This window comes from Schistocerca piceifrons, chromosome X (assembly GCF_021461385.2).
Source record: "Schistocerca piceifrons isolate TAMUIC-IGC-003096 chromosome X, iqSchPice1.1, whole genome shotgun sequence".
In the NCBI taxonomy this organism is placed as follows: Eukaryota; Metazoa; Arthropoda; class Insecta; order Orthoptera; family Acrididae; genus Schistocerca; species Schistocerca piceifrons.
In genome coordinates, this window is record NC_060149.1 from 316,319,676 (window position 1) to 316,335,779 (window position 16,104).

A 16,104-nucleotide genomic window follows, 5' to 3' on the forward strand; every position below is an offset into this window, starting at 1 on the left:
TGTTAAAGGTGTTATGATTTGGACAGCCTTCTGGGTTAAGAGTGAATAACGCATTGCTTGGCTGAACACTGCAATGAGCTCTGACATCTACTCTGAGATGCGAGAGACAGTATTTACTAGAATGTATAACGACCTAGAGAATGTTTAACGCAATAGAGGGCCGTATGTGAGCTGAGAATTGCGATATTAGAAGAACGGGCGACAATTTCGCTGAAAGAACTACAAATCTTAACAAAGCCAATGTCGAAGAGAATTTGTGAGGTAATTGGGAAAAACGGAGGTTGGACAATGTACTAACAGTGCAATAGCACAACAGGACAGTGAGTGCCTTTATACCAATATTTCTGTCCAGGAAATGCAAACGCCTTGATTTATTGCTCATGTTATGAAAGAAACTACGTAATTTATGCCTTATATTTCTCTACCCCCCCCCCCCCAAGAACCATGGACCTTGCCGTTGGTGGGGAGGCTTGCGTGCCTCAGCGATTCAGATAGCCGTACCGTAGGTGCAACCACAACGGAGGGGTATCTGTTGAGAGGCCAGACAAACGTGTGTTTCCTGAAGAGGGGTAGCAGCCTTTTCAGTAGTAACAGGGGCAACAGTCTGGATGATTAATTTATCTGGCCTTGTAACGCTACCCAAAACAGCCTTGCTGTGCTGATACTGCGAACGGCTGAAAGCAAGGGGAATCTACAGCCGTAGTTTTTCTCGAGGACATGCAGTTTTACTGTATGATTAAATGATTATGGCGTCCTCTTGGGTAAAATATTCCGGAGGTAAAATAGTCCCCCATTCGGATCTCCGGGCGGGGACTACTCAACAGGACGTCATTATCAGGAGAAAGAAAACTGGCGTTCTACGGATCGGAGCGTGGAATGTCAGATCCCTTAATCGGGCAGTAGAAAATTTAAAAAGGGAAATGGATAGGTTAAAGTTAGATATAGTGGGAATTAGTGAAGTTCGGTGGCAGCAGGAACAAGACTTCTGGTCAGGTGACTACAGGGTTATAAACACAAAATCAAATATGGGTAATTCAGGAGTAGGTTTAATAATGAATAAAAAAATAGGAATGCTGGTAAGCTACTCCAAACAGCATAGTGAACGCGTTATTCTGGCCAAGATAGACACGAAGCCCACGCCTACTACAGTAGTACAAGTTTATATGCCAACTAGCTCTGCAGATGACGAAGAAATTGAAGAAATGTATGATGAAATAAAAGAAATTATTCAGATACTGAAGGGAGACGAAAATTTGATAGTCATGGGTGACTGGAATTAGGTAGTAGGAAAAGGGAGAGAAGGAAACGTAGTAGGTGATATGGAGTGGGGCTAAGAAATGAAAGAGGAAGCCACCTGATAGAATTTTGCATAGAGCACAACTTAATCATAGCTAACACTTGGTTCAAGAATCATAAAAGAACGTTGTATACATGGAAGAAGCCTGGAGATACTGACAGGTTTCAGATAGATTACATAATGGTAAGACAGAGATTTAGGAACCAGGTTTTAAATTGTAAGACATTTCCAGGGGCAGATGTGGACTCTGATCACAATCTATTGGTAGTGAACTGTAGATTAAAACTGAAGAAACTGAAAAAAAGTGGGAATTTAAGGAAATGGGACCTGAAAGAACCAGAGGTTGTACAGAGTCTCAGGGAGAGCATAACGGAACAATTGATAGGAATGGGGGAAAGAAATACAGTAGAAGAAGAATGGGTAGCTTTGAGAGATGAAGTAGTGAAGGCAGCAAAGGACCTAGTAGGTAAAAAGACGAGGGCTAGTAGGAATCCTTGGGTAACAGAAGAAATACTGAATTTAATTGATGAAAGGAGAAAATATAAAAATGCAGTAAATGAAGCAGGCAAAAAGGAATACAAACGTCTCAAAAACGAGATCGACAGGAAGTGCAAAATGGCTGAGCAGGGATGGCTAGAGGACAAATGTAAGGATGTAGAGGGTTACCTCACTAGGGGCAAGATAGATACTGCCTACAGGAAAATTAAAGAGACCTTTGGAGATAAGAGAACCACTTGTGAATATCAAGGGCTCAGATGGAAACCCAGTTCTAAGCAAAGAAGGAAAAGCAGAAAGGTGGAGGGAGTATATAGAGGGCCTATACAAGGGCAATGTACTTGAGGACAATATTATGGAAATGGAAGAGGATGTAGATGAAGATGAAATGGGAGATACGATACTGCGTGAAGAGTCTGACAGAGCGCTGAAAGACCTGAGTCGAAACAAGGCCCCGGGAGCAGACTACATCCCAGTAGAACTACTGACGAGAGCCAGTCCTGACAAAACTCTACCATCTGGCGAGCAAGATGTATGAGACAGGCAAAATACCGTCAGACTTCAAGAAGAATATAATAATTCCGATCCCAAAGAAAGCAGGTGCTGACAGATGTGAAAATTACCGAACAATCAGTTTAATAAGTCACGGATGCAAAATACTAACGCGTATTCCCTACAGACGAATGGAAAAACTGATAGAAGCTGACCTCGGGGAAGATCAGTTTGGATTCCGTAGAAATATTGTAACACGTGAGGCAATACTGACCCTACGACTTATCTTAGAATCTAGATCAAGGAAAGGCAAAACTACGTTTCTAGCATTTGTAGACTTAGAGAAAGCTTTTGACAATGTTGACTGGAATACTCCCCTTCAAATTCTGAAGGTGGCAGGGGTAAAATACAGGGAGCGACAGGCTATTTACAATTTGTACAGAAACCAGATGACAGTTGTAAGACTCGAGGGGCATGAAAGGGAAGCAATGGTTCGGTAGGGAGTGAGACATGGTTCTAGCCTATCCCCGATGTTATTCAATCTGTATATTGAGCAAGCAGTGAAGGAAACAAAAGAAAAATTCAGAGTAGGTATTAAAATCCATGGAGAAGAAATAAAAACTTTGAGGTTCGCCGATGACATTGTAATTCTGTCGGAGACAGCAAAGGACATGGAAGAGCAGTTGAACAGAATGGACAGTGTCATGAAAGGAGGGTATACGATGAACATCAACGAAAGCAAAACGAGGATAATGGAATGTAGTCGAATTAGGTCGGGTGATGCTGAGGGAATTAGATTAGGAAATGAGACACTTAAAGTAATAAAGGAGTTTTCTACTTGGGGAGCAAAATAACTGATGATGGTCAAAGTAGAGAGGATATCAAATGTAGACTGGCAATTTCAAGGAAAGCGTTTCTGAAGAAGAGAAATTTGTTAACATCGAGTATTGATTTAAGTGTCAGGAAGTCGTTTCTGAAAGTATTTGTATGGAGCGTAGCCATGTATGGAAGTGAAACATGGACGATAACTAGTTTGGACAAGAAGAGAATAGAAACTTTCGAAATGTTGTGCTACAGAAGAATGCTGAAGATTAGATGGGTAGATCATATAACTAATGAGGTGGTATTGAATAGGATTGGGGAGAAGAGAAGTTTGTGGCACATCTTAACTAGAAGAAGGGATCGGTTGGTAGGACATGTTCTGAGGCATCAAGGGATCACCAATTTAGCATTGGAGGGCAGCGTGGAGGGTAAAAATCGTAGAGGGAGACCAAGAGATGAATACACTAAACAGATTCAGAAGGATGTAGGTTGCAGTAGGTACTGGGAGATGAAGAAACCTGCACAGGATAGAGTAGCATGGAAACCTGCATCAAAGTAGTCTCAGGGCTGAAGACGACAACAACAACATTTCTCAACTACTTTCATAATAAATTCGATATAGTAGGCTACAGACTTGTACTAATGCTTCCGAAGGAATCCTGACTTTATACGGATTACCACAACTTTATATTTCACTGAGAATGTAAGAAAACAATGAAAAGTTCACGTATTTTTCTGTCTTGCAACTGATATTCTTCTGTATCCAGTTTTTAGTTGTTTTGGACATTGATTGGCCACACAGGAAGAAACACCTCGTGTTGAAGGTACAACGCTATTGCAAATTCTTAGAACTCAGAGCTATCTGGAATTTTCAGCTGCAAGTTGAACAGCCGCGAACGCCAAATACTTGGTTGATTTCACGAAAACTGCGTCTAGGTATATTGCGACTAGTCAACGTCCATTACGTGTTCTGCCTTTTTATTCAGACTGCTACTGAATTGACACGACTGTCTGTGTGGTGGGGCACCATGCAAGTTCTGTTTGAGAAAATGAAGAAGTATCGTGGGCGGTGAAAGGGGGGGGGGGGGAGGGAAGTTGGCTTGGCGGAGTGTACACTATGTCGAGGGCTACATTACTAAGGTACAGTTCAACATCGAACGCATAGTCATGCCTCAAAATATTATTCTTCGCAGACCTAGAGATATTTTGCCGTCTTTTCATAACAGGTTTAAGATCGCTTCCTTGGCTGTATCATAATCACATTACGATATACGTCTTTACAGTCGCCAGAAATCGCCATGTATTTCAGTACATAAATAACTATGGAAACTGTAATTTTTTGCTGCTGTACCAAAATTAGAGTTATTGTCGTTTTACAGCTAGAACAATTTGTGAGACTTGCTTTACTCAAAACTTCCGGACACAGATGGAGCTAGGGGGGACATCAGCTCCATAGGAATGACCAGATTCATTAGATTCTGTGCCAGGTGCTGTAATTTTTACCTTCGTCGTTCCATTCAGACACATACGTGACCGGGCGAGCAACAAGACAGCTTATAAACCGGACCTGACTCTTTGCGTGCATGCACGCATCTTACCGCTCAAATAGCGTGTAAACAAAAATTATTGTCACACAGTACTTGAGACAGTTATATCAATTACGTTATTTTTATGTACAATGGGCACTGTTAACAAAGCTCGTCAGCGACTAAATTGTTTTTGGATATGATTCTGCTGTGATGGTGTTCGTGATATTATTATTTTGTGGTAAGCGGAGATTTTAGATGGTAAAATAAAGACACCCTTTATTAGCGAAAGTACATCGTAAAAATTGAGGTTGTGGATGTAGAAGATTTTCGGTTTGGAATTACCTGCATTTTTGTACCATCTTTGAAAGCAAGCTGGACATTTCGCACATAGATGAAATCCGTGAAAACAGTCGTTACATTCACACAGAAAACAAAAAGTTGAAGTAAAGGAGTCTTTTCAAGATTATTTTCAGCTATCTAGAATGAAAGTCGTCAGCACAGTAGAAGATATTAAGCAGGATAATCTGGGTACAACATTGTACCGAGGACAAGGATAGGACAATGCTTCTACAGTGGCTGGGGAGCGTACAGGAGTTCAAGCAAGAATTCGTGAACTTAATTCTAAGGCATTATTTCCGCCCTGGCCAAACCACAGTCTCAGTGTGTGCAGATTACACGCTTTTGCGACAGTCCCATCATGTGTGGCTTATTTTGGGACCGCAGAATCTTTTTATTTGTTTTACTCAGTTTTTAACAACAAATGAACAATCCTTGTAAAAAACTTTGAAGTCACAGTTAAGAAAATTTCAGATACACGATGGAGTGCTCACTACCTAGCTGTTAAGCTTTAAAAAAGATAACGGATGCCACTGAGAAACTGTCTGATTTTTTTGTAAACTGTGGGACCCAGAGGAGCTGCTCAAACTATTTTACCTGCATTATGTGATTTCTCGCTATTGTTTTTTTCTGTTTTTGGAGTACTGTCTGCCTATAACGCTCAAAAGTATTAAACACGCTATTGGAGTCAGCATCTACATATCATCACCGATTTCATGCAAATTTATCGTATATGCAGGGTGTAGTCATACCCTCCCACACATCACTATTAAAATTCTCTGCCTCTGCACAAGTTCTGAAAATTTCGTGAGGTGTAAGATATAAAAAAAAACTTTTTACTTATCTTCATTTTCTCTTCCTGTTGTTGGCTACAAATATTGCGTCTGGGGGTACATTCTTGCGGCTGATATTTTTATTTATAACTTTGTGGGTTCCTGGTGACTAAATAACTGATGAAGATTTACCTGTATTATTCTTGAATTTTATTCTTTGTCAAATTTCTCAACATCACACCGTCCTTCCAATTTCCACTTCTATCACACCACAAATTACATTATTAGTGACAAATCAAAAATACGTCTGATTTCATCAGAGGCATGCCCACTACTACCTTTACTTACATTCACGGTACTCACAATATTCCAGAGAGCTTACAAAGCAAAATAATTTAAAAGTTTTTGGCAAAAGAAGACTCTCTACTAAGCCACATAATTACTTTATAAATGAGTCCAGAAATAAATTTAATATTAGCGTTAGATTGTGCAATTAATAATATGAATTTTAAAACTATACCAGATATTTCGTAAAATCAAATATTTCTCCAAGAAGAAGAATTTTAGCTGTATCCATTGTAGCAATTTAATTTCTTTTTATCCATTTTATCCTGAAATATAATACATCGTATCAAATGAAATTCTTTCAGTGAAACAGCCGAGATAATGTTCACCTATACAACAATCGATAGTATAAATGGTATCGATTATTTCTATAAAAAAAGGTAATGCTAGAGGAGGGTGTCCCATTACAAGGGCTTGGCTAGGAATGAAAGTGGGAGCTCCAGATGGCCAAGCGTTTAGAAAAAAATAACGGTCCGTGCGCGGAATAAGCCATTTAAGTTACCATAGTTCCCAGGTAGCGGTTAGCGCACCGGAAGTAGTAGAGAATGATAATTCGAGGGTCGTAGATTCGAGTACCTGTGGGAGAGCCAACTTCTGTATTTTCTTTTTTTACGTTACACTGCAAATAAACCGAAGTAATCCTCATTATATTGTATTTATTAATATTTTCATAGCAAGCATGAAAAGGAAAGGCAAAGGAAAATTGGGATTGCAAATAAATTCCAAGACCGGATTGTACTTAACAGCTTTCACCAGGACTCAGCGAATAACTCTGCAAAGAGGGATTGTAATTAAAACATCCGATCAGACTGGTAAGTCGGGAATGCTCATTCGTCGACGTCGATCGAAATACTCTTTTTAGCGTCACGTGCAATAAAATATTTACATTCTTATTTAATGTTTTCAGGTTGCCAGTACCAATCGGCTTGCAACCAAACCCTAGACTATCAAGGGGCAAAAGTAATAATCGTGGAACGATATGAATAAACAAAGTAAACCACTCGTATACAGCGCAATATCCTACAATCCCTACTAGAAAACTATGTTTACCTGCAAGATAACAATGTCGCAGATTCAAGAAAATGGTGGATGACAACGTGGCTAAATATTTGTATGTCGTCATTATTCCACTAAAACCTGGAAAACTTAAAACAGCCGGCAAAACAAAATTTTTGACTGATGTAATTAAGCCCTACGTGCAGGAGAGCAAATTTCCTCTGTTAATTAACTCGTGGAGAGGACAAACAAATCAACGACTATACGTGGAAATTTTTAGAGTTGAAAAAGAATTCCCGCAATGCAGCACTCAAGTGATTCCTCCCAAACGCATTTCATTAGTGAAACCCTGCGGTGTCTGTTTTTATGGTAATGTGAAGAATTTCATGGAAGACATTCAAAACTGCTTTTATGTCATCCAAAGAAAAAAAGAAACCAGAAGACTGCATGAAAAACATTCCATTATACATCACAAGCTACTCCGCGAATATTAAGCACGGATTGCTGCCACACTGTGCAATCAGGGAGAATTTTTTTGGACTGTAAACAGTTTATTTTTTCTATAGAAACTTGGAAATAACCTCGTAATTGTAAAAATGCAGCGTTTATAACATGTGCAAGAAGTCGAGAAAATTACTGCTTCCCCTGTTTTAACTACGAATGTCATTCCTGCACGTGTAAATCATCAGCTGAAAAATAATAAAATTAATTTTTTAGATGAACTTCTCAAGAACGCCTTAAAATTCCTTCCTGGAAATTTATTTGCAATGAGACATTTTCCTATCCCTTTCCCTTTCAAGGCTTTTATGAAAATATTAATAAATGCAATATATTGAGGATTATTTCGGTTTATCTGCAGTGTTAGTAACGTAAAAAAAGAAAAATTGGTTTCACTAGGGTGACTCCAGCCTACGATACTCGGATTACCGGTCTCAACTCTTTCCTCTACGTCAGCCGCTGCCTAGCACTCTGACATAAATGGCTCAAGCCTCGCCCGATACGCGCTGAAAATGCTACGCTCGGCCATCAGAAGCTCCCACTTCTGGCACTTTCACTTTTGGCGAAGCCCTGCATGTACTCTAAATTTGGACGAGATCTATGATAAGTAGGTGTGGTCCCCTTATTAGATGAGAAGTCTAATGCTCTTTTTGAAAGGCAAGAGAAATTATCTTGCTCAAAATGGTTCAAATGGCTCTGAGCACTATGGGAATTAACTTCTGAGGTCATCAGTCCCCTAGAACTCAGAACTACTTAAACCTAACTAACCTTAGGACATCACACACATCCATGCCCGAAGCAGGATTCGAACCTGCGACCGTAGCAGTCGCGCGGTTCCAGATTGTAGCGCCTAGAACCGATTACCTTGTTGACGAACCGCAAAGATGTGAAGGACATACGTGACGAAATGGGAATTTCTGTGGGAAAAATGAGAAACTGTCGGAAAGAAGAAAATGATCCCTGGAGGGAAGGCTGCAGAGGAGGCGATGACTTTGCACCAGGAACCGAGAACGTCTGTGTTATGGAGCACTGACAGATTTCTAGAAGAAATCGATACAAATTGCAAAGCCGTGCAACTTAGACCGTTTTGCTGCTTTAGAGTCCAGAAATCTGATTAAAGTATCAGAAATGGAAGTTCCCAAGTTTGTAAAATGTTTACTTGACAATTATGAGATTTCTGAAAATGTTATCCTTGCGGAAATTCCACGCCTAAGATGATTCCTGCAAGCTGCGGAATGTTCCTGTTGTGTACATAGTTCCGCGTAGTCAGCGCGTACACAACTTTCCCACTAGAGTGCGCCCCGCTAAGCACAACAGCGCAGGCGCAGCGCTCGTCCATCTCCGCACTATGAGATGGCGCTGCCATAGAGACGGACCAAATTCTGCTTCCGCCGATCCGCGTTTTAATATGTAACGCAGCCAATGAGATTGCTGCTAACGTAGAACCTTTTCTCCTCGCGGATCAGTCTCGCGCAGTGATACATGAACGCGCGAGGTATTATAACGAGTGTACAGACCTCCGATTAGGGAATCTGCATTAGTCTGTACCAGTCTGCGTTAGTCTGTACCAGTCTGTACGAGTTCTACATTAGTCTGTACCAGTCTATAGTCAAATTTCAGTCTGTGCCTAATAAGATTACCATATTCCTGTACATAGCCATGAAGATACATGTATAGACACTTTTGTCAGGTATCAGAGACATATGTGAGAATAAGATTAACGTACCAATACCAAAGGAACTACAGATTGTCAATTGTAAATAGCATCCAGAACCAAGTTAAGTAATTTTTATGCTTGTTATTATTTTAATAAATGTGTGTGAAAATTAATCAAGTTCTGTTTAAAGTTGGTCGCTGTCAATCTGCTACTCTAAGCGTGCAAGTGGCCTTTCTATCGTCTGACCTAACGGCAGAAGATAAACACGCCACGATAAGACCACGAGACATATTGCTGACACTCGCCTACTTCGCTAGAGCGACAAGTCAAATTATCTGATGGTGTGTGTACTGAAGGTCTTACAGTACGCACACCACAGTTCCAGAAGAAGAGTCTCTTGGATGGACGTATTTAAGATTCTTACTGTTAGTTTGTTGAATATGAAGTTTCCGAATTTCTTCGTAACCTCATTTGGACGTTAAGATTTTTCTTAATTTTGTGTGTTTCGGTAAAGTCATGTGAGAGGAATTTTTCAAGTCTCAGACTAATTAAGAAATATCTTAGCTCATTATAAGTCAGTCACGACTATTTAGTTTGACAGTTATGTCAATCGAAAATTTTGTAGCTGAAGGTATCGATTTTCAGACGCAGTTCCAAAATTTGCAGCAGAATAAGCTAGAAGGATGAAATTCTAAGTTACATGTTAAAAGTCATCTACCACTAGGAAGATTGTTGGTTATTTGTACTGTTTCATAAATAATCAATGACACTGTGTTATTCACAAAACTGCGTTTCATTTCTTAGTTTCCATTCATAAAAAATGTTTGCAATGTAGTTAGCATTATACGTTGCTTACTTAGGAACCTGTATCAAATAATTTCTTCCAAAAATTATTCGGTTCTGTATAGTATAGAGTACCAAATATTCCACGACGTTGGTGTTGGTATACATATCTTCATCTAGAATTCGTTTTCCAGTCCATATGATTCCATGTTTTCCGAGGGATGTTCCCTATAGCCGTCGTTCTAGGCGATCCCTAATGCAGAATATTTTCCTGAACTTGTCTCACGGTAACGAAAGTCAACAACACACCTATATTCGCTTGTTTCCTTCCAACTCAAATTCTGTGCTTCTTCTTCTTCTACAGTTGATGATACTTTCTCTACTACCCATTCCATGAACTTACAAACAAGTGTATTTAAATCATTATACTTCTTGAAATAATGGTCATTTGTCCTTTCATTGTTCTTCGAACTTTCTGAAGTCTTTGTGTTTGTAAGCCGTTAAGCTGTTGACAGGCATTGTTATGCGGAGACTTGCAATGTCACTTTATCACGACGAACGTGCTTGTCACAACAGCTCTCCACTTTTCTCTGTAAGAAGAGGAGGCTATTCCCCAAGGTCCGATACACGGTTTCTTGCACACAAATATGTAAACCACGATTTAAAATTCAATACAGTTTACGTATCCTGTTGACAGTTTTCAACGAAATTTTTGATTTTTTTATGACCCAATGTAAGAGAAACAGAAGAAAACCGAAGAAAAATATGTTGCCATATGTAATCACATCACTTGCTTAATACAGTTATAAGATTAAACCAGCACTGCTAAATACACTGCTCAACAAAAGGTTGGAATACTATCTTAAAATGTAGTGTACGATACTAGAGGTCTCACTGACCTAGGCACTTCATGCATTATCCAGTTAGAGCACATACTCTGGACGGTGTTTACTACTGCCATGCTTTGTGGCCATTTCCCCGTCAAGCAAACATAACGCTGCCGCAGCAGCACACCGCGAGCAGTCCAGTATCAACAACAGCTTCACCCAGTTTGTGTTCAACACTGCAGTAAAGTTCCACGTAGAGGCATATAAAACTTTGATAGAGTAAGGATAGTGGCTTTACTTTCAGCAGGTTACACACAGCAAGATGGTGCCGGCAGGTTACATGTCACTCAAAGTGGTGTGTCTAAGCTGTCGACAAACTACAGAGAGACGGGAAATCTGAACGCTAGACCTCGCAGTGGTCGTCCTGGCATGAAAACACCAATGCAGGATCATTTCCTCCAACTGCCGGCTCACAGGCGCCCAACATCAACTACCAGAAATATCGGAAATGACTTCTCCCAGGCAACAGGGATCCGTATCTCAGACCAAACAGTGCATAGGGGATAGCATCAGGGTGGTCTTCATTCCAGAAGACCAGAGAGAAGTTTTTCACTGAACTAACGAAGCCGACGCATTTGAAGGACCTCGGCTATTGCACATCAACATTGGACCATTGCAGAATGGAGTAATGTTGTGTTTACTGACGAGACCAGGATTGGTTTGCAACCAGGCACTAGACGTGTTAGGGTTTGGAGAACCACTAGACGACACCAGGAACGCCGATATATTCAGGAAGTCCATCCGTCTGCAGGTGGAAGTGTAATGTTTTGGGCGGCAATAATGATGGGACGGCAGACCCCTTTCAGCTCCATCTATGGCAATTTGACTGGTCCCCGATACCTCCAAGAGGTCCTAAAAACGACTGTAAGGCCCTACAGACGTGAAGTCGGTCACAAATTCATCGTAGTCGATGACAATTCAAGGCCGCACCGTACTCTAGCAGTGCCTGGGTATCCTCAAATGTGCAACATCAAACGAATGCATTGGCCAGCACAGTGCCCAGACTTGTACGCAACTGAAGATGCATGGGAACTGTGGAAGGTGGCCATTGCACAGCGTCCGAATTCACCTGACAATCTTCAGGACCTCACTGAAGCTGCCAATGGGGAGTGGGACCTCACACCCCAAGATAAACTTGATGGTCTCATCCAGAGCATGCCTCACAGAGTGGAAGAACTCATGCGTGTGCGAAGTGGACATACTCACTACTAAAGACTAATAATCATCATTATTATCATCACGATATAAAGGTTTTCACTGTTCCTGTTTTCAAGATGTACACTTAGGAGAGAGCTTGCTTAGTTTTGTAATGATTTTTTGTAACTAACTAAAATCTTTCTTGTTTTCAGAAGGAATTGTGTTTATTTTATTTATAAGGTATTTTACAATCAGTGGGTAGACTATAAGAAGTCATTATAGTAAACTCCGTGTTATTCCAAACTTCCGTTAAGGTGGGTATTTGCTTTGGTAATAACTCTATTAATTCCGTTTTCAGGGAGAAGTTCGGATTATTCCACGTTGACTTTAATAAGCCAGATCGACCTCGAACACCGAAGGACTCCGTAAACTTCATAAAGAATGTTTTCAAAACCCACAAGTTACCAAGAGATTAATGAAAAATATTTCCACTTAGGTAAGTTATTACATACTCTAACAATATTACGAAAGACTTGCTAACGTATTATCCATTAATCTGTAAGATATGTACATCACAATTAACTGGTTTTCTGTTATATATCGTTTATGTCTAGCGTTCAACGTAAAATATCGATTCCTAATTATAAACAACTGTTAACAGCCTTCTTTAATTTCAGAAAAAATGAATTATCATTTATTTAGAATTTTTCAAACTGAAAAAGCTGTGTGATCCCTTAAACTTTCAAGAAAGTATTCACTAACATACTTTATTTTCTTTACTACCCAAATTGACGCTACCACTTAAAAGAGCTTAGCGCCAGACGGAGATCTGCATTTTCAGTTGCACACAAAACTGGATACATCAGTTCTGTTTTAATAATTAAACATTTTAAAACAAAGGCAATCAGAATGTTATAGTATGGTGTGATTGGCAGTCACAAGGAATGAAATTTTAATTTGATTGCTACAACCTATTTCGAGTGCTTAACGTTTTCCTATGCATCAATTGCGTAGCAGTAGCTGATAATTCCTCTATGATGAAAGCCATAGCGTTGAGCCTCGCTGCACTCTTGCCCCACCACCACGGCACGCTGTCTGAGTCAAGGAAGGGGAAGAGAGGGAAACTGTGAATGTGCCACATTTAAATGACAGTGCAGTACGCTGCATATTACTTGCTTTTGTATTACACATTTCTCAACAACTTAAATCACGAATGAAACAAATTTTCAGTATTATTTGATTATTCTTGGTGCACTGAAGATGTAATGCAATTTTTATCTGTTACAAACTGCTGGCATACCGAGAGACGCAGATAATTTCACAGATTTTCGCCTCAGGTTTGTGCCTTATTTGGTTTCACGATGTTCAAAATGGTTCAAATGGCTCTGAGCACTATGGGACTTAACTTCTGAGGTCACCAGTCCCATAGAACTTAGAACTACTTAAACCCAACTAACCTAATGACACCACACACATCCATGCCCGAGGCAGCATTCGAACCTGCGACCGTAGTGATCGCGCGGTTCCAGATCGTAGCGCCTTGAACCACTCGGCCACCCCGGCCGGCGTTTCACGATGTAAAAATTTCTTTAACACACACATGATGATTGAAATGTTTTAGCACTTTTGCAACCTCATTAAGGAAATGTGTGCATTTAATCTGAGGAAAGCGATGTAGACACCCTCGGTAGTTTCACGTAAAAGGACTTTTCTCTAAAACGGTAATTACCTTGCAGGTCAGTCAGTTACATCTGCATGAGCATAGGGGCGCTTTCAGCTGACATAGCAAACAGTCTCGAAAACAGCTTGGAAACAAATGTAAGACTAGCAGTGTCCTCAAAACATTTAGGAAACTGTCCTTGTAATTCGTTCAAGGCCACAACGAATTCTTCAAACTTTACATTTCCTTAGACGTCAGTGAGCTTAGGGAATTGGATCATGTCTCTCAAAGTTTGGCCTTCTATGGTGTGATTTAATTTTTAAATCCACCCTGTCAAGTCAGAAAGAAGTTGTTTTTCGCCCTTAAATGTCTTACACTGGGCAATGTGATGTCAAGTCAACTTAAATGTAAGGTCTGCAGTCGATCCGAAAGATCTAATTTTCCTTCCTGCACTCTTTGTTCCTCAATAAATTCAACACTAGTGAGTTTTAAATCGAAAACTCGTCCAGGCATTCCCCTTCTCTTACCTAACGCAGTCTGCTGTAATGTATAAAGTCCCACACTCTTCTTTCAGTTCCACTGGAAAATGCGATACTGCAGTGCCTGTAACCATCGAAAACTGTTGCAACAGACAGTGCAATATTGCGTGCTGCTTCAGAAATTTTACTATTCATACCACCAGTTTCTTCGCACGTTGCATTCCTCCAACTTTAGCACAAAGTTCTTCTTGATGTACAGAACAATGAATCCTGTCTGTCAATCGTTGTAATTTTTTTATTCTTTCATTGTGAACTAACTCTTTAAATTCTTCGTGCATGTTATTGTAATATCGTTTCATAGTAAATTTGAAGTGCTCAAAAATGTTCAAATGTGTATGAAATCTTATGGGACTTAACTGCTAAGGTCATCAGTCTCTAAGCTTACACACTACTTAACCTAAATTATCCTAAGGACAATCACACACACCCCTGCCCGAGGGAGGACTCGAACCTCCGCCGGGACCAGCCGCACAGTCCATGACTGCAGCGCCTTAGACCGCTCGTCTTTGAAGTGCTCCTCGCTTGTGCGAGTGCATAATATATATGATCATTCTCATCCCTCTCTTCTGTAATTCCCATTCATTTTTAAAGGCCTGTGACTACAGATCAGTAAACAGCCTCTTTTTGTGGACCGAACCACTGGACCTGCGAACGTCCTTCACACTATGTTCAAATAGTGAAGGGTAAACAGCGCTGACACCACGATTCTGCCGAATTGAAGAGAGTTGTGCCAACCAAAGATGCCAAACAGCAATGCTAAACGAAATATCGCTCCGTACATCGTACTTCCGAGCAGAGCCGACACAGGCCGAGCCTTGGCCCGCACACCTGGCTCGCGTGAAGTTCAGCTCGCTGTGGCCGGTCCTGCCCTAATCCGAGCTTGTGCTCCGTCTCTAACAACTTCGCCGTCGACGGGGCATAAATTCCAAATAATCCTTTCTTCCTAACACCTTGTTGACAGCGAAACATTTTACCTGGGAGCTGTGCTAAGTGTGAGACAAAGTTTCTGGGCTGCATTATAAACCTTTTATTTTACGGACTAGGGCGTGACTATTGGGGATGGAATAATTGTTCTCGAAAACGAACGATTTTTCAGAGTGTCATGAAGAAATATGGCTAATTCATGGCACACGCTATTCGTGATATTAGAAATAGAATTGAATTGAGAACGAAGTTTTGGGGGCCGAGGGTTCATGTTGATGAGCATTTTCTTATGGAAACGTTTGATTAAAAATTTTGCGTCACTGATACCAAGTTGTTCTCACTAGACATCAAAAATCTTTATACAAACGTTCCCGTGCAAGAAACGCTTACGGCCGTGGAGAACAATTTAAGTCATTTCAAAAAAGAACTTTCAGACGAACAAATCACAGACATTATGAATCTAATTAGTCATAGTCAAATACAGCTATTTTGAATTTAACTAACAATTGTATCAGCAACCCGACGGTCTCGCTGTGGGAAATCCGTATCGTTGCTGACATTTACATTAACTCTCTAGAAGAAAAGTTCTTCTATTGTTTCTCATCTACAGCTAGGCAACCTGTCCTATATCAGATATGTCGACAATACTCTAGCCATCTACAAAGTACCTGTTGATGGCATTGACCGTATTTTCAATCTCTTCAGTGAACTTCACTAGAAAGTGTCCTTCAGCAGCGAACTCGAAAATGAGGCCCGTCAATTGAATTTTCTTGATTTAACGCTTACAGTAGAAGAAAATAAAATCTCATTTAATGCTTTTCGTAAAGAAACATATACCGATCAGATCGTATCTGCGTCTTCTATGCACCCACAATCTCATGAGAACTCTTTCTTTCACTCTGCTATTCACAGTGCTACTTCTATTCCACTCACG

General features: G+C 40.3%; 1 protein-coding gene across 1 annotated transcript in view; it reads left to right on the plus strand.

Annotated features, from left to right (window-relative positions):
- LOC124722779 (myrosinase 1-like) overlaps nt 1-16,104 on the plus strand; it is a 251,244-nt gene that overhangs the window by 190,368 nt on the left and 44,772 nt on the right. The window contains exon 11 of the mRNA XM_047247914.1: nt 12,406-12,543. Within this exon, the coding sequence (XP_047103870.1) occupies nt 12,406-12,523 (118 nt within the window). The 3' untranslated portion in view covers nt 12,524-12,543. The remainder of the gene's footprint in view (nt 1-12,405; nt 12,544-16,104) is intronic.